General features: G+C 46.9%; 9 protein-coding genes across 9 annotated transcripts; 4 read left to right on the top strand and 5 right to left on the bottom strand.

The window, feature by feature from the left end:
- Nucleotides 1-448: 448 nt before the first annotated feature.
- LTR84_008794 (uncharacterized protein) lies at nucleotides 449-1,414 on the bottom strand (the record flags this gene model as incomplete). Its single annotated transcript, XM_064852338.1, has 1 exon — nucleotides 449-1,414. One exon carries the CDS (start codon nucleotides 1,412-1,414, stop codon nucleotides 449-451), a length of 966 nt encoding a protein of 321 aa, XP_064701612.1.
- A 434-nt stretch (nucleotides 1,415-1,848) lies between these two features.
- Nucleotides 1,849-4,210, bottom strand: LTR84_008793 (uncharacterized protein; the record flags this gene model as incomplete). The annotated part of the gene is made up of 3 exons (XM_064852337.1): nucleotides 1,849-2,546; nucleotides 2,604-3,626; nucleotides 3,703-4,210. The coding sequence occupies 3 exons, from the start codon at nucleotides 4,208-4,210 to the stop codon at nucleotides 1,849-1,851; spliced, it is 2,229 nt and encodes a 742-aa protein (XP_064701611.1).
- Nucleotides 4,211-4,976: 766 nt separating this feature from the next.
- Nucleotides 4,977-5,930, bottom strand: LTR84_008792 (uncharacterized protein; the record flags this gene model as incomplete). Its single annotated transcript, XM_064852336.1, has 1 exon — nucleotides 4,977-5,930. The coding sequence occupies one exon, from the start codon at nucleotides 5,928-5,930 to the stop codon at nucleotides 4,977-4,979; it is 954 nt and encodes a 317-aa protein (XP_064701610.1).
- An 800-nt stretch (nucleotides 5,931-6,730) lies between these two features.
- LTR84_008791 (uncharacterized protein) lies at nucleotides 6,731-7,027 on the top strand (the record flags this gene model as incomplete). The annotated part of the gene is made up of 2 exons (XM_064852335.1): nucleotides 6,731-6,787; nucleotides 6,848-7,027. 2 exons carry the CDS (start codon nucleotides 6,731-6,733, stop codon nucleotides 7,025-7,027), a joined length of 237 nt encoding a protein of 78 aa, XP_064701609.1.
- Nucleotides 7,028-7,346: 319 nt separating this feature from the next.
- LTR84_008790 (uncharacterized protein) lies at nucleotides 7,347-8,720 on the bottom strand (the record flags this gene model as incomplete). The annotated part of the gene is made up of 2 exons (XM_064852334.1): nucleotides 7,347-7,705; nucleotides 7,769-8,720. The coding sequence occupies 2 exons, from the start codon at nucleotides 8,718-8,720 to the stop codon at nucleotides 7,347-7,349; spliced, it is 1,311 nt and encodes a 436-aa protein (XP_064701608.1).
- A 431-nt stretch (nucleotides 8,721-9,151) lies between these two features.
- Nucleotides 9,152-11,145, top strand: LTR84_008789 (uncharacterized protein; the record flags this gene model as incomplete). The annotated part of the gene is made up of 2 exons (XM_064852333.1): nucleotides 9,152-10,717; nucleotides 10,783-11,145. 2 exons carry the CDS (start codon nucleotides 9,152-9,154, stop codon nucleotides 11,143-11,145), a joined length of 1,929 nt encoding a protein of 642 aa, XP_064701607.1.
- A 386-nt stretch (nucleotides 11,146-11,531) lies between these two features.
- LTR84_008788 (uncharacterized protein) lies at nucleotides 11,532-12,314 on the top strand (the record flags this gene model as incomplete). Its single annotated transcript, XM_064852332.1, has 1 exon — nucleotides 11,532-12,314. The coding sequence occupies one exon, from the start codon at nucleotides 11,532-11,534 to the stop codon at nucleotides 12,312-12,314; it is 783 nt and encodes a 260-aa protein (XP_064701606.1).
- Nucleotides 12,315-12,914: 600 nt separating this feature from the next.
- Nucleotides 12,915-14,714, top strand: LTR84_008787 (uncharacterized protein; the record flags this gene model as incomplete). The annotated part of the gene is made up of 5 exons (XM_064852331.1): nucleotides 12,915-12,975; nucleotides 13,023-13,294; nucleotides 13,367-13,555; nucleotides 13,621-14,101; nucleotides 14,158-14,714. The coding sequence occupies 5 exons, from the start codon at nucleotides 12,915-12,917 to the stop codon at nucleotides 14,712-14,714; spliced, it is 1,560 nt and encodes a 519-aa protein (XP_064701605.1).
- A 675-nt stretch (nucleotides 14,715-15,389) lies between these two features.
- On the bottom strand, nucleotides 15,390-15,937 carry LTR84_008786 (uncharacterized protein; the record flags this gene model as incomplete). The annotated part of the gene is made up of 3 exons (XM_064852330.1): nucleotides 15,390-15,516; nucleotides 15,660-15,853; nucleotides 15,908-15,937. 3 exons carry the CDS (start codon nucleotides 15,935-15,937, stop codon nucleotides 15,390-15,392), a joined length of 351 nt encoding a protein of 116 aa, XP_064701604.1.
- Between the last annotated feature and the right edge of the window lie 1,329 nt (nucleotides 15,938-17,266).

Here is a 17,266-nt window from a genome sequence, read left to right as displayed (position 1 = left end):
GCTCATTCTCTTTCACGGTATACTCATCTGACTTTTGGTCTCTTGCTATGTCTCCAATGCCAACATGGCCTCTCAAAATCAGCAGCTTCACCCACATCACCAAATCACAGGGCAATTTCTTCCAACGGCACCCTATTCGTGTTGGGCAAAAATGAGTATGTACAGACCCCACTAATCACGAAGTCAAGCACAGTTTCGCTGCTATTATTCATGTTGCGCACCATTTTAGGCTCATTCTCGCTCTCGTCATTCTTAAAATAGCGATAATCAACCTCGCGAGAATCTTAAATCCTGGACCTTAGTACGGAACTATTTAGAAACATTATAGAAAGGAGAAAAATCCGTGAACTTAGCCAACAACAGCCCCAGATGGCGAAATGGAAGATAGAAAATACACCATTTGTAGTACTTCAAGTTAGTATTAGGAGCGTAGTAAGAATGAGAGAAGCTATCCTCTGAGGGTGGAGGCGAACTGTCCTAAAATGCCTTCCTCCCGACTCTGGTCAGCGACGAATCTCATACTCTCATCCTTGAACGGCACAGGATCTCTGTACCACAGCCAGTTTGACGAACATTCGACGGCACAGCCGTTTTTCAATTCACGGTCAGGTACATCGCTCTCGACACCTCTACTCAGCTCAGCCCGCTCCCAGTCTCCAATCAATTCCATGAACGCTCTCATGACCGTATCTAGAGGTGTCAGGTGCTGTGTTGGCCACTGTGCCATGACAGGTGGCGGGATGAGTCCCGTATCGACGGTGCCAGGCATCACGCAGTTCAAGGAGATGCCTTCGTGTTTCAACAAAGCCGGCGCCAGTGCTCTGACTAGCCCCAGGCATCCATGCTTTGCAGCCGTGTACTGCGGGATCAAGAAAAACGGATACTGTGCTGCCATCGACGCTGTTACCACGAGCCGTGGTTTCCAATCATCATGCAAACTCGTCATCTTCCTCGATTTCCGTGTGAAGTGGACAAGCAGCTTCGTTGCATAGAAGATAGAATGTAGATCGACTTGCAGAACCTTGAGGTCAGGCTGTGTGGGCACTGCTTCGCCGCCTCCTCCATCATCATCATCCAGTAACCCGTTCTTCAGCGCATGATCATCAATCCCAGCGTTACAGGCCACGAAGTCAATCCTCCCCTGCCCATCACCAGGCCACTCGAATGACGTACGAAATAAGTCGACCAAGTTGTTCCAGTTAGTAACATCCGTTCTCACGAACAAATGTCGTGGTTCTCCACGGGTCAGGTGGGGGAGAGTGCTTTTGACCGCCTTGTAGGAATCGACGTTGATGTCTGCAAGCACCACTCTCCACTGTTGATGTTCGCCTGAGTCAAAATCATGGAGTAGTCGTCGTACCAATGATAGCCCTATACCTGAGCATGCGCCGGTCACGATCGCCGTCTTGGTCATTGTCTTTCAGTCGCTGTTCTTGCTCAGGTCATGCTACTAGGGCGCGTTGTGGAATTTGTCAGCTTTCTTCGGAGGCTTGAAGGAGATGAACCTGAGCTTCAAATATAGTGGCTTGCGGGTAAGCACCTGGGTACAGCCTGTGGGACAAGACGCTTTTTGAGTCCAAGAGGGGCATCAGGGTCAGATTCAAAAGTTCCGATTGGATAGCATTGCAGGACGGATGCAGAGCCCAGCTGAACTAGAGACATTATTGTTTGTTTCGCACAAAGCTTGTCCGACATCCTACATCTATTCAACTATTCTATTGATTCGCATAATTTATAATGCGTGAAATACCTATGGAAGACATTAATTCTTGGTGTCCAAGCTCATCGTGCGCTACACATTTTAGCTTCATCATATTTCAGCCTACTTTACATTATAGTCTTCTCCTATCATTTCAGTGATGGGTTCCACTCAAAACCCAGTGTCTCAAACGGTGACCCATCAAAATTCATGGCTGATAAGTTTGCGTCAAAGTTGTCGAGAAAGTTGACATCCATGATATTGGAGAAAAAGGCGTCGTCCATCACATCAAATCCCTGTCGCTCGTTGTCGTTGATTCTTGTGGTACTTGAAGCCTCGCCTGGATCTTCAGAGGGCATCTTGGGAGAGGCCAGGGCACTTTCGATTCCGCTGAGCAGGTCCAATCCGTCCTTGCTAGTCGCATCCATCTGATAATTCGCTTGATGATTCCGCTGGTTTTGCCGCTGGCCTTGAATGGATATCTTTGCAATTGCGAATATCTCCTCGGTAAGCTCTGCGCAGCGGCGCGCAACGGCAATTCCAGACATGGCATGGAAGATTTTCAAGGTCTTCTCCACATCGCCCAATAAGTCCTCGCTATTCTCAGGTTGCAGAGGAGAGACTAGTACGTAAAGGATGATTGTGATGGCATTGAATGCATAGGTGGTGTTGTACCACCATGTTCGAAAAAAGGGTCGATTCATGAAGGTGTCGTAAAGTAGGCGAATAGTCTCACGGGCAGCCAACAGGCAGATATCAACATTGGCGGAGAGACTGCTGGACGCCTTGGAGTATGCAGCGGTAATCAGGAATGTTCGGTGAATTAATATTCTGGCACTGTAGAAACCTATTGTTATCGAACGTTAGACACATCTGATTAGGAGGGGGAAGACTGTCGACTCACGGAGTTTCAGAACCACCTTTCTTTTGGTGATGAGCTCCTTCTCGGTCAAGGAGGTATTCTCCAGATCAAATATCGGAGCCAACTGCTGTTTCCAATGAAGGAGCATCTGATCTAACGTGAGCGCATCTCGAGACTTTTGATCAATGGGTTTGGAGGTGGGATTATGGTATATGTCTTCTGAGGTACGTTTCAAGATTTGTGCCAGCTCCGTCATAGCCCGTGCGAAAAACAAGACATAGTCGTCATCTCGTCCGAAATTCGGAGGCATCCTTTCGCCGAACTTGGCCATGAAGACAGGATAATAAGATGGCTCTCTCAGAAGTGTTTCCCTCCCTAGTGAACAGCAGACTTCAATTTCGTGATAGTACATGCACCACCAGGTACGAACAGCCTCCAATGGATTCTTCTTCAGATCTGGTTCATTAGCGCTGCCAATGGCCAATGCGGTCCTCGCAGACATGCCACTGTACATATAGCAGCCGTGTGGTCTTAGTGCATACTGGCAGAAGATGGACATGAGGAATAGAGTCTGCTGTCCTTCCAAGCAGCATGACTCAAACATGTCGCCCAGGAGCACCTTCGCTTTTGCGAAGTAGATAGAAGCCAGTGCAAGTGGCTGATATCCTAATGATTGGCCATCTTGACGAGAGGAACTTTTTAGAAATGCTTGTACTTCTCCGTGGCACTTGTTTACTAAAGTATCATCCTCTGCAGTCAGCGCACCAACAGCTACCACGGCGTTGTATAAAGCAGGAAATCTGGATCGTTGGCGACGTGATTTGTGTTTCCCTGGAGTGAAAGCATCCGTGAAAGACCACATCTCTTCCTGGCACCGCTTTTCGAATGAAGTCCTATCGAGGAAAAAGTAGATCAAATGCAAATTAGCAAAATACAGATTGATACATTCTTTCTCAACCTCCTGGTTCGATGGGAGATCAACCACGGGTGGTGTCGATACCGTGCTGAGACTGACATTCGTTCCAACTGGGTTGAAGCTGTCTTCTTGGATGGGTTCGGTGATATCTTGCCATTCAAATCAATCAACCAAAATTTTTCCTTCTGCACCAATTTTTCTTAGCAAAGAGGCAAGAAATCTTACCTGCTAAAATCTCATCATCTCCGTGTAAGAAGTTCACAATTGATGAGGCGGGTTCGGCCGAATTTTCGTTTGTCGAGAGTATTATCTCACTGTAGGGCAACCCTCTCAATTGTTGGTAGACTCTCGCGCATCGCCGTAGCTCTAGTAGGAAGGCTAGTGTGGCAGCAGGGCCATAAAACTCTTTTCCTTGAGTGCGATTATTGACTTCGCCGAATCCTCTAGGACTTGTTTCTGGCTCCTGTTCAAGTACAGGATCTTTTGCCAAATTGCTAACAGGATATACGAGATGGCCCGTTTCTGGCCCGCTAGCATTCAGAGGTTGATGTTCGAAAAGCGTTTGAGTCTTGGACAGCGATGCGATGGTACTCGCTTGCTGAGTCAATGTGCGAACATTGGGGTCTCCCTTTGTCGTAACTTCAGACACTGTGGCTTGATCATTTTTGGAACCTCGAACAAGAGCGTCAAAATTCCGCAGGTGGCTGCTGCTATTGCAAGTCACCATCAACATAATCGTAGGGCAGAGCTCGCGGAGGTTCCTTACTCGTTTGATCCTTCGTGGCTACTCGCTCTTATCTTTTTGCGCCGTACGCATTCAAGAGAATTGCCTTGAAGGTGAGCGAAACTTTACGACAGTTGAGTCTAGGAAGAATAATTGCGACTCACTCGTACAAACAACACACGGTGTGTTCTGATCACACTGCCAGATTGGCCTTAGCTTGGTGTTTGGTTCTGCTAAGAACTACGCAATCACACACCTTTGCCTTCAATCTTCGGCATGATTCACATGCAATTGTCGCTCGTGGACCTCTCTTTCTCTTAGCCGTGACTCTGGAGTACTGGCTTGTGGGCAGATGCTGAAGGTTGTAAATCTCTGCCATTGAAGATCCCTTGGGGGTTGACTGAAGAGATTGGAAACGGAGCTGGCCTGAGTTACTTCCTTGGACGTCATTAGTTAAAGCTCGGCAGGAAGGCGGGGTACATCCATCACAAGAACGAGGGTCCCCAGCATCCCAATTCTGATTAGCGAAACGTCAAAGGGCTCTGACAGTGGTTAAATCGTTCCCAAAGCTGTGGTTAGTTCTCAGTTCCCCAAGCCCTCATGTACCGAGGTCGAGGTTCTGATCAATCATTTCGGCACCAAAGCCTTATACACGGGGAGGATGTTTCCTTAGGCGCTCTGATGTAAAGATTGTCTGCATAAGGCAATGTGAAAGAGGATTACACACCATAAAAGTGGTATCGTGGCAGACGAACAACAAATCTAGTACAGTCTTTCAATTCCTGTTCTCAAACCATGAAATAACCTGGTAACCCCACTGCTCCTCTCTTGGTATACCCGTCCCTAAAGATAGCGGAGGACTGATATGGTTGTGTCCTTCCAAGACCAAGTAGTCGCCTCTACCACCACATTCTCTCCAAAATTCGGAGAACTCTTGCCCAGGCTCAATTATGAATCTCGGATCCAGCTCTGCAACTACAGTCAAAATGGCTGGCATGATGATCATATCCTGGGACGACTTGTCCCGACTTGCTGTCAGCATCAGCTGTGTGGGTTCAGCCTTCTTGGTTTCTTCTTCAGAGCCATAGTACCCCTGCAGCATTGACTTCATTCCCCCGTGATAGTCCAGTCGAAAAGGACAACCCAGAAAAACCGCTTTGGTTAGCCGCACAATACTTGAGGTACTTAATAGCTTTTTTCTCTGAGTAGCGAATTCTGGTGAGAAAAGCCAGGTGCTGAAATGGACTGCACCTGCAGAATTCGCTATGACATATATTTCCCGCGGTCCCCCATTTTGATATCTGCCCTGAACCCAGTCGAATCCCAGCCCGAAGTCTTCTCCTCCTGATGGATACTTTGCCCCGTGTTTGAGAAGACGATAATCTAGAATGATAGTGTCAAAGCCAGCCTGAGCCGCAAAGAAAGCGCCAACGTTGGCATATACTAATCCTTCTTCTATCGCATCAAGAATCCTGTCGCCATTTGCGAACGCTCCACCGTAGGTGAAAAGCAAAACCGGTCGGCATTTCTGCGAGATAGGCTCTAAATTGAGAGGAGATGTATACAAGTCGAGCTTTTGTCTTTCGTGAGAACCGTAAGAGAATGTTTCCCTCTTGACACGATGTGTTGCTGCTCTTCTTTCCGGAGTTTGAAGAAGTGCAGTATAAGCTTGAAATGTTGGTACAAGAACTTCAGCAATGTCGTTCCCTAGGGATGCAATGAGCTCCATGTGGTATACTTGCAGGTTATGCAGCCACAAGGGGCTCAGCTGGATTTGAATTGCGGAATCGTCCTCGAGTAGGTCGTGAGCTGGGTGGAGCTCAATTATCAAAGTTCTCAAATGTTTCAAGACAATGCTTGAAAAGGTAATAAGCGAGACTCATGACCCCTCGAGATTACCCAGCATGGGACACCTTATCGGCCCTTTCATACTTAGTAGCTTGAATAGTATGCCCTAGCCAATTTGCAGCCTGAGCCATATCCAGCCCGCTTCATACTACTAGAACCAATCGGAACTCCAGATCAGCACGGAGGTAACCAATCGGAATGTAGAAACATCCGGCACCTGATTTCCGCTTTTACGATTATCTAGTTCGCTAGGTAGTTTCACAAGGTGCAAAACATTGCATTGTTCAAGAATCAAATTCTTCTATCTTCCAGGTGAGATTAATCAGACGATGTCTTTTTTGATATCGCCTCCTGTATATAATGAATCGTTGCCATTTCTACTATGGTGATCAAACTCACCTCTACACTACAGCAATCAGCCTCCTTTGATCATTCACATGAGATTTAGCGCATACCAAAATTGCGCGAGCAGACCATTGAGATCATGACAGAACTTCAACTACCGTCAGGTCCTTACAAGCTTGTGTCAGTCAACACAGCACCAGAAAGAGCTCAGAGAATGATAGCGAAATTGTGTAACGACGTGAAAGACAGGTATACTATCACTCATGAAGCAAATGCAGAACGTAAGACCGTATCCATAGCAAACAGCCGTCGCGGTAATGATAACATGAGTCACTTATGGCAGGAATCGAAGATGTCCACGACATCGTTCAGCAGGTCCAACCAGATGTATTGGTAAGTAACATTATAATTCAGTGCAAAATCTGTTCAGCTTACGGATCTTAATTATCTCAGTTCTGCGCCTCGATGTGGACTGAAGATGAAAGCAAACAGATTCAACAGATTGCTCGGAATATCATACCAAATATACGAACATATGCTGTTCCTCATGGTATGCAAGTAGCAATTGGTCCAGATGCCACTGTGGAACATGTGAAATCAAAGCTGGTAGAGATTTTGAGTCAGGAGAATTGATCGAAATTCGAGTTAGACGATGGGTGGAAAAGTATGGAGGATGCACACGAAATATTGGCCTGATCTTCGGGCGTTGCACTAAGATCTGCTCCCAGCTGGATATCGTATCTAGGATAGGAAACGATTGAACGAAATGCTTGTGGGCCACTGGGATCTTAGGGGTGGTCAAGCCACTATGCATTTGTCTACTGTCACCGGGGCCAGCCAACATAGATTGCCACACCACAGGTGTGGTAGTTACTGATATATTGTACACCCCTAATTTTCCAACATCTTGACCGATCTGTGGCAAGAGTAGATTGTCTGACAATTCACTGTTTCAGGAATATCTCGCTTGTCTCCGCCTATAGGCGTCAAGCAACGCTCGACCGTAATCTCCCCCATTTGGGATACGATTAATCGTATGAATATGACACTTCGCAGGAGCTGGGTTCACCAAGAACACCCCGGAGTGGAAATCGAATTCCATGAATGCCACAGGCGAATGGATGCGGAAGTAGTACGGCTCATCGTTCTCAAAATCTCCAATCCAGGCAAAGTAGGTTTGGTCAAAGTGTGAAATGAAAGCTTTCCTCCGGTGTTGAAGAACAGGTGCAGGATAATATTCATTGAATGCTTCGAACAGCCTGATAATATCAATTTTCTGAGGCTCATCAAATATCGAGACAGGACATCCTTCTTTAGAAATCAAGGAGTTTCGTTAGCCACCACACGATTGCGAATGAAATTCAGATAACTCACCATACGGGACAACGCGATTATCTTGTCTAGCTCCACCAATATGTCGCTCATCATGTGGAGCCCATCGGTCGGATGGCAGGTCGGTAGGCAACACACTGTGGTACATGAGAGCCAATCTCCTCTGTGAAGCTGAGAGACTGCGCATGAGCTTTAGAGAAACAGTCTCTTCGGTGTTGAATAGCCGGAGACCAGTATGGGGTCCATCGTCAATATAGTCAGGCTCAGCCCCCATGAAAGTCGGTCCGATGACCATTCTACCGCCTTGTATGAAAACAGCAATACACAGATGATGACCGAAAAACGTGAATGCCCATGGCTCAATTGGATCCGGTCGACCAAAGAGCCGAAAATTATACGAGTGTGCATTCAGCACCTTTTGCCCATCAATCAGGTCTCCCAAAAACCCATTGATGAGACAACATCCCTGAACTTTGTCGTACCCTGCTGGAGACATAGAAACCTTTAGGAGAGTATGCACAGCTCTTTGGATCTGCTCAGAGCACTCATCGAGCCTCAGGCCACCAGGATTGACGTAAAACTCCGGATTCGACCACATTCGAAGTTCGTCAGCTTCTACTGAGTTGAACAATGTCGCAGATTTTTGGCACTCGGACATCTTGCTTATCAAGTCCAACGCGGCTTGTGTCATCTTGCAGATAGGGGCCCCTTCATCGTCTTCGTAATTTTGGACGCCCAAGTTCACTTTACCATCGCTCGTGAAACCCTTCCATGGTTCAATATTTTCCAATCTTAGACTGTAGAGGAAATCTTTGACTTGGGGGATGTTTTTACTGTTCTCATACCATTCGGTTGCAGTGCTGCTAGGAAGAGTACGGATCTTTGGCCAACCTTTTGGCGGTAACAGAGATCTAAAAGATGCAACACTATCTAGGGCAACGTTCAACTTCTCATTGATCCATGGAAGTGAATCCACGATGTCGTTGTTCGCCATAGAGCCGAGTATTGTAAAGCAGCAGAATGAGAAATTGAATGTCGGTAGTCCAGTCCCTATCTTGAACAACATTCATAGATGCGGATGATCACTGAACATAATTGAACGTTGTGGTGCTTGTAAAGAGATCTCCATACCGAGTACCTTCTTTCATCTTAGTCCAGATATTTTGGCTTTCCGATTGGAGTAACCGCTAGTTTCTGAATCCCTATTGGATCATGATATCCTCCAAATCAGTACACGGAGGGAGATATCTTACGGAATGGTGGTAAGGAATGGACTTCCGACTGCTTATTGACGTGGCAAATATCTGAGACTATTATTTATAGGGACGGATGTTCAATCTATATAGAAACGATCAAAGCATAAGGCTTCCTGCTATCTCCGACCCCATTACACAATATCTGGTAAATTCGACCCAATTCGTCATCATGGCACCTCATGCCGAGGTCTTTCCTCCTCCTGACTATTTATTTGCAAAACATCAAAGCAGTAAACTCGACAAGCTCATTCCGTTGACTCAAGTCACCGAGTTTTCTGAAGCCTACAATGAGGATGGCACAATCAAAGAGCCATTTCATCGCACCCCGGCCTTCCCGATAGAAAAATTACCTGGAGCCCTGCCAGAGAACAAGATCTCGCCCTCTGTCAATCATGTCGCTGCCATTAACTATTGCCTGGAATATTTGGAAGACTTTAACGCCGATATTTTTTGTCAAAGTGGCATTTGGAGAGACATATACGCCCTCACTGGAATTCCACGAACCTTTTACGGTCCCCAAGACATTCGCTCAGCGTGGACTGATCTTGAAAAATCCCACAATCCTTCGGGCTTTGGCTTGATCGGAGGCACTTCGAAAGTTGTCAATTTGGGTAATGGTCATTCTTGGATCCAGGCTCGATTTTCCTTCGCTACTAGTGGTGTTCTTGCTAGTAAATGCTCGGGCCAAATGGGAATTGTCCCTGACACAGAGTTTGGATGGAAGATCTGGTTCTTGACTACCATTCTTGAAGAGATCGAAGGGCTACCCAATCCAGACTCAATCGCGCCAGAAGTTCTTCAGAGAGGGGCCCCCAATCCCAGATCCACAGGCAACGACTTCGATTGCATAATCGTTGGGGCAGGGTTTGCCGGACTTTGTCTTGCTGGCAGATTGAAGGCAATTGGGATCAGCTACATCATTATTGAAAAGAATGAAAAAATTGGTGACAACTGGACCTCCAGATACGACTCTGCCAGATTTCATACCTCTAAATACTACAGTGATATGCCTCTCGGGACAATTTTTGGTGAAGGCTATGATTACTTCCCAACTGGAAAGGAACTGGCACGCGGGTATCAAGAATACGTCAACAAGCACAAGATTAATGTCTGGTTATCAAGCTACCTTCAATCTGCCTCTCTAGACCAGACAAGCAACATATGGACTATCGAATGCACGAGGAACGGGAGTTCCACGACAATCAAAGCTCCCCACTTCGTGTTCGCAATTGGTGCCGGTGGGACAGTCCCCAAGATGCCACAATTGCCAGGTAGGGAGAAGTTTAATGGTACCGTGATCCACTCCGCCACCTACAAGAATTCCTCAGAGTGGACAGGGAAGCGTTGTGTGATCGTGGGAGTCGCAAATACCGCACACGACGTTGCCGAAGATATGCTAGATGCTGGAGTCACTGAGGTGACAATGATACAGCGTGGTCGCACATCCGTTTTCCCCATCGAACATTACAAAGCTTGGTCGGACCCAATCTACAATGAGACCTCGTACATTGAAGACGCAGATAGACAGATTATGGCATTGCCGCTCGTTGTTACCCGCTTGGCTGCCTTACATGGAGGCAGACCACTTGTGGATGCTGAGCCTGAGCGTTTCGATTCGTTGGAAAAAGCGGGTTTCCGCGTGGAAAGATACGGGGATCTGTGGAAGCTTCTTACAGACAGACTTGGAGGTCATTACATGGATGTTGGTGCTTCTGCCAAAGTATCAGCGGGCCTGGTGAGCATTCGAAAGCCGAGTTATCTGCAATCTCACATTTTACTGACGCAGTCTTTCTTTTATAGATCAAAGTCAAAGGCGATGCCACCTTGACGGCATATGACGAAACAGGTTTGGTTTTCAGCGATGGAAGCCATCTTGATGCCGACGTGGTTGTCTTCTGCACCGGATATTCCCATGATGTCCGCGGCCAGGCTATTCAGTTTATCGGTCAAGAGCTGGGAGAGCGTTTGGATGACTATTGGGAGATTGACAATGAGGGTGAGCTTCGAGGAGTGTATAAGCCTCACGGTTTGCCCGGAATTTGGTATACCGGTGGCGGTGTTACATTCGCCCGTTTCTATTCGAGATTTCTGGCACTGCAGATTGGTGGTGATGTCTCTGGTAAAGGTTTGAAAATCTACGATAAGAAGTATTCGCGCCATTGATCCAGAGAAAGAGGACGCGCTCAACTGCTTTCCCGTACGTGAAGTCGCCAGTCATTTATCTTCATTTACATATCATGGCGCAAGATGTAAAAGTGCCATTTTTTCATCAAAATTTCCGAAAGTTACATCATGTTAGAGTTTCGTGCGTGTCATGATTCAGAGTGGTGGAAGGTAGCTCATACACCCATCAGTGGTAAGACCAAATAGCGGAAAACGGTAAAGTACTTCAATCAAGAGTCTTGCGATGGTACGAGACCTCGGAACATCGCCGGTTGAGGTTACCGAACGCTGACACATCAACTCGCTAAATCTTGGCTATATATCTGCTCATCAGACCTATTGGTGTCCAACTCTCCTTGGGCATGAACTTGAGCAAGTGTTGAAAAATGGAATCAGATACTCCGCAAATCATCATTGATCCCCGAAAATTCAGTGGCCAAGTCGCTGTCATCACTGGTGCAGCACAAGGTATAGGCGAAGTAGTTTCAGCTCTATTCGCCGAGCAGGGGTGTACTGTTATTCTTCTAGACATCAACAAAGAAAAACTCGAACAGGCTGAAAAGACTCTACGATCGAACGGAGCATCTGTCGCACATCGAATATGTGATATCACCAACGAGGATTTAGTGCGTGAAACTATCGACGAAGTTGTCCGCACCTTTAATAAAATCGATATCCTCGCCCACCTCGCCGGCATATACCCCGCTAAACCTCTCCTGAATGTCACTACTGCCGAGTACAGACGAATATTCCAGGTCAATATGGAAAGCTGCTTTTTCTTGACCCAGGCAGTCCTGCCACACATGCAACGGAGGCATTACGGTAGAATAATCAACACCGCCAGTCAGACGATGGTCAGACCTGTACGTGGACTTGCTGTATATGCCGCATCAAAAGGAGCAGTGGCGGCCTTCACTCGGGCGACAGCTACGGAAGTCGGTCCTGGTATTACAGCCAATTTTGTCTCGCCCACACTAATTTCCACACCTACCACACAGGCTGGGGAATATCAAAAGGTGCTCTTTGAGAAAGTTGTTGAAGAGCAGTGTGTGAAACGAGTCGGATTGGCGCGGGATGTGGCCCACGCGATTATGTACATTGCAAGCCCTGAAGCGGAGTTCATCACAGGCCAAATGTTTGATGTTGGCGGTGGCTCTTTCTTCCATTGAGTATCCGAGTGGATAGCTGCTCTACAAGTTTCGATATCGGTTCCAGCTACTGATGCGCCCCTATTTTTTTTGGAATTCAGTCCTTTCACTATCTGGATACCTAGATTAGACATCTAACTACCTCGGGGAGCCTAGCCAAACGGACAACAGTATTTGGAAGTAGATCTCGTTTCCGATTGGTTGCTCTTAAGTACCATTTCTCTGTACCAGAGACTACTCCGTGGCTTTCAGACTAATCTGAAAATCCCCATGTAATGGACGATACGAAGTCTCTATTGTATACTCTGGGAAAAGAGAACGGCAGTAGGAGTACCACCAATAGGCTCTCTTCGGTTCTAGACGAAGTCGTGGATGTGGAGCATTTCCCAGAGCTGAGGCCTAGCCTTCCGACTTGTTTCCTCCATGCGACACACAGTATTCGCCAATCAGGTCGCGACTAAATGGCTTCGCATAGCACTGTTTACAGCAGTACATTAGGATCAGCTGCCCTGTGCTCGCAGAACACGAAAAGTATCTTAAGTTTTTGACAATCAGACCACAACTTACAAAGCAACATCTCTATGACCGAGGTAACCTAGTCATTTAGACCTGGGCCAAAAGATGCGGTTCAGAACACTCGAGGAGCTGGGGCAGGGCGACCAATTGGTGCAGTTAATTGATAGTATGTTACGTCCCGCGACAGCAGATACTTGATGCTCACAGTTGTAGGTGCTGGGGTTGGAGATGTTCACAACCTTCATCTTCGAGACACCGACGTGGTTCTCATTCCACAGCCATCTCAAGACATCAATGATCCACTGCGATGGCCGGCATGGAAGAAACACTTCGCCTTCTTGAATGTCTGCCTATTTGCATTCATGATCACGGGGTATGTGGGTGGCTTTGCCCCTGCGCTTTACCTGCTCGGCATCGAATTCGACAAACCAATGAATGAGAGTATGAATCTCATTCTCTGGCCACTTTTGGTGTCGGGACTTGGAGTCAGTATTATCCCTCCTAGCCTTCATACAGACGGTTTACAAGGATGCCTAAGCTGACCAAGAGATTGCTAGAATTTCTTCTGGGTCCCGGCTGCTGAGTATGTGGGCAAACGTCCGGTGTTTGTCATAGCCTCTCTGATAACATTTCTCGGAATGGTTGGCTCTGCAATCTCAAAAAGCTATCAGCTGCTTCTCGCTTGCCGAATCATTGTCGCTGCTGGTGGGTCATCGACTGAAGCTTTGGGTGCCGCCATCATCAACGTAAGCAGGACTCTCATGCGGAAGATAAATCACCAGGCTATGTTATATGCTTACGTGGAATACAGGACATCTTTTACCTTCATGAAAGAGGATCCAAAATGGGTCTCTACATAATCTTCCTCTACGGAGGTAATTCTGTGATGCCATTGATTTCCGGCTTCGTGATCGACCGTGCTGGTTGGCGATGGTTTTGTTGGCTGTGTGCCATTATTTCATGTTTGAACTTTCTGGCCATCTTCTTATTCGTAGAGGAGACGAGATTTGAACGCAATGTTGCGCCATCTGGTCAGCAGGTCGGCGAGGTGCTTCCAGAGAAAACACCAGCGAATTATACTCGAGAGCAACATCTGGAGAAGGTTAATGTCTCCACTACCGAAAACTCTCCTACCGCTGTTGATGAGGGCTCTGAGGTTACCGGAACCAAAAAATCCTATCTTCGAACTTTGAGTCTTTGGTCTGGGATTAGCGAACAATCGTTCTTCAGCCACTTCATGCGACCTTACCTCATGATTGTGTATCCAGCGGTTATCTGGGCGACTGTTACATGTAAGTAATGTTGGATTTTGGTCTCGCATGCAGTACTTTCTAACCTTTGGGCATAGACTCGCTGGTGCTTGCCTGGCAGATTAGTGCCAATACAGTCACGTCCTTCATATTTCAACCACCGCCATACAGCTGGTCGCCCAGTTTGAACGGCCTGATCAATATTCCGGCAATAATTGGCAATCTGGTTGGTGCATACGTCGGTGGACCTCTGACCGACAAGTGGGCAAGACGCTGGGCCCGCCAGCATGGTGGTATCTTCAGCGCCGAGTCTCGTCTGGTGCTGCTTGTCGTTCCAGCCATCCTTGTTCCCACGGGCCTCCTCATGTTTGGTTTCGGTGCCGAACATACACTACACTGGATAGTGATGTTCATCGGCTACGCTCTCATGAATACCTGCAACTGTGCCGCCAGTATCGGTATGACATACGTCATGGACTCATACTTTGGCGTTGCGGCCGAAGGACTGCTTTTGGTCAATGGTCTGAAAAACACCATCGCCTGGGGTTTCACTTACGGCTTCATTCCATGGACAGAGAGTGTGGGATATGCGAAGGTGAGTGATTTGCAGATGGGATACCCTCCCAGTACCCTCCCAGTACCCTATCGCCAATAATGAGTAAGATGATCTTGTGAGAGGCATGCGCTGAGTACTCCCTGTGCAGGTCTTTGGCACCATGGCAGCCTTATTCTTCGCCTGGATGGTTGCAGCAGTTCCTTTGTACTATTACGGTAAGATGTGGAGAAACTGGACTGCAAGAAAATTGAGAGTCATCTTTTGGTAGTCCATCGAGGGTCAGGTGATTTGAGCCTGTGAGGCAACAATTAAAATATGGCATGAAGTGTCGAAGGGTTTAATGCTGGATGAGCATTTGAGGGAACAACTCACATTGATAGTGTTGAAAGCATGCCATTCTCAAAATTCCCGGGGGCGATAACCTTGGCAATCTATAACTTCAATAGATCGACTTCTCTCTATCTCACTACTTCTCATTGAGGGATTAGCCTCTGATTAATCTGGTTCTCCTGTGCGTTATACTTCCCTAGAAATATTGTAAGCCTTAGTACAGCGCCATTTATTTTTCAGTTGGCCTCGGTTAAGGTAAGCAATTTTCTTTCCTGCTCGGAATCGGCTTGCTGTCAAGGTCACATAACGTGGCAAGTACGCTCCGATCGTCGCGCGATATTGTTTGACCACATAGCGATTTTGAATTCGTCCGCTGATCCAGTAATGAATTTAGAAAAGCTCTACTCTCTCTTATCGGCACGCTAATCAAGGCTGTTAATTCTTCTAGATATACACGAAGATTGTAATCAAGTACTGTTCGCGTGTTTTACCCATACCAGCAAAGTCTCGTCCCAGGGCGAGAAGACACCCTGATCTTTCGGTCTCATCTTTTCCTCTGTCATGCTTGAATCTGTAGATATGTCAAAGAGTTGTAGCACCCTTGACACAGTCACATATAATCCTATGAGAGCTAGATGTCGACCAATACAATTTCTTGGTCCAATACTGAATGGCCTTGACATCAGTCTCATTTCCGCAGATGCGTTGATCCACCTATCAGGCTCATATGCTTCCGGGTCGGGGAAAACCTCTGGATCTCTGGCTGTGGCGTAAGGATTGTTGGAAATGCCAACACCAGCGGGAAAATACTCTCCACCAATCATGCGGCCTGTGGAAATTCGAGGGATGCCTGTGTTGAGAGGTCCCCATAGCCGCAGTGTTTCGTCAATTACATTCGATAGATATGGCTAGGGAAAAATCAAATGTCAGCGGTAAATATAACCATAACAGAATTTACCTACCAGCTTAGATGCTTCATCGTAAGTAGGCATTTGACTGGGATCAGGAAATGCCGTTCTAATCTCTTTCGTTAACCTTTTCATAATCTCCGGCCTGCGACCACATTCCCATATCAGATATAGCAATGTCACTGCGGTGGTGCTAGTTCCTGCCACCAGAAAGATGATAGTATTCTCGATAATCTCTCCCATAGTAAGCTTGGAGCCAGATTCCGCATCTTGTGCATTGAACATATTGGTCAAAATCGAGTGGGAACCTGATCTGTCCTTGGAACTTTGCATTTTTCGGCTAACACAGTCCCTTGCAAAAGCTTCAAGTCGAGAGACGCCTCTGAATCCCTCGCGTATACTCGAGAAAGGCAGATACCGAAACCCGGGAAAGAATGCTTGGGGGGGTACCACCCTTCCGAACGAGTCTACATCCCTTAGAGCCGTTGAGCTTTCGTCACTCAGACAATTGAAGGACTGGTCAAAACTCAGTCGGCTGATAATGTCCAAGAATAATTCATGGGTCTTAATGTAGATATCCCGTGGTTCTGCTGCCCGATCGTCTCTCCCACGACGGAAAGTTAAGTCGACATAGAGCTCAATGTTCTCAGAAATCAGGCTTTCAGATTCCAACAGACTCCGCAATGAGAAACCATGCGACAGAAGTCGGCGGATGCGACCATGCTGAACCCTGTTCACTGTGTTCAGAAGACTCCCTTCGCCAGTAGCGCTCAGAGCCTCGGAAATTGTTCTCTCTTTGTCTGGAAGGGCCGAACTCTGACCATATATTTCACTGACAGTCTTAACATCAGAAAAAACCAGCTCATTAGTTGATACCCGTACTGGGCTTCCATATTCCTGCAGAAACTTATACTGGAGCTTAGTACGGGATTGTTTGTAAACGCCGTAGAAAGAATAGAAATCTGTGAACTTGCCCAGGAATGGCCCCGGATAGCGAGATAAAGAGTGGAAGAATATACGATATGTAATAATGTAAGTTAGTGCTAGGAGGGCAGTAAAAATGAGAGAGGCTGGCTTATGGGCACAGACAACCTCGAGTACGAGTGTAAGTCCCGCCATGGTTATTTTGTTTGTAGGATTTTTGTACTGGCAAGTGTTTGAGCAACAAGGAAACCGCACAGCAACAGCCGACTTGTTCTTTTCGCACCAATGTATATGAGCAGTTGTTCAGAAGTAAGATATTGAAAAATCGACGTTACATGCTTGAATTTCAAAACAAGATTCGCGATGATCCATTACAGAGAGCTTTTTTACCCATCCAATCGGAATCTCGCATTTGACATACTTCGCAAGTAACTCCGCAGCGTCAATTGAACCCGGTTAGGTCAACAGGACACGCTTTGTAAATCAGCG

The sequence above is a fragment of the Exophiala bonariae genome (assembly GCF_035927105.1).
Source record: "Exophiala bonariae strain CCFEE 5792 chromosome Unknown scaffold_33, whole genome shotgun sequence".
Classification (NCBI taxonomy): domain Eukaryota; kingdom Fungi; phylum Ascomycota; class Eurotiomycetes; order Chaetothyriales; family Herpotrichiellaceae; genus Exophiala; species Exophiala bonariae.
This window is presented reverse-complemented; position numbering and strand designations above follow the sequence as displayed.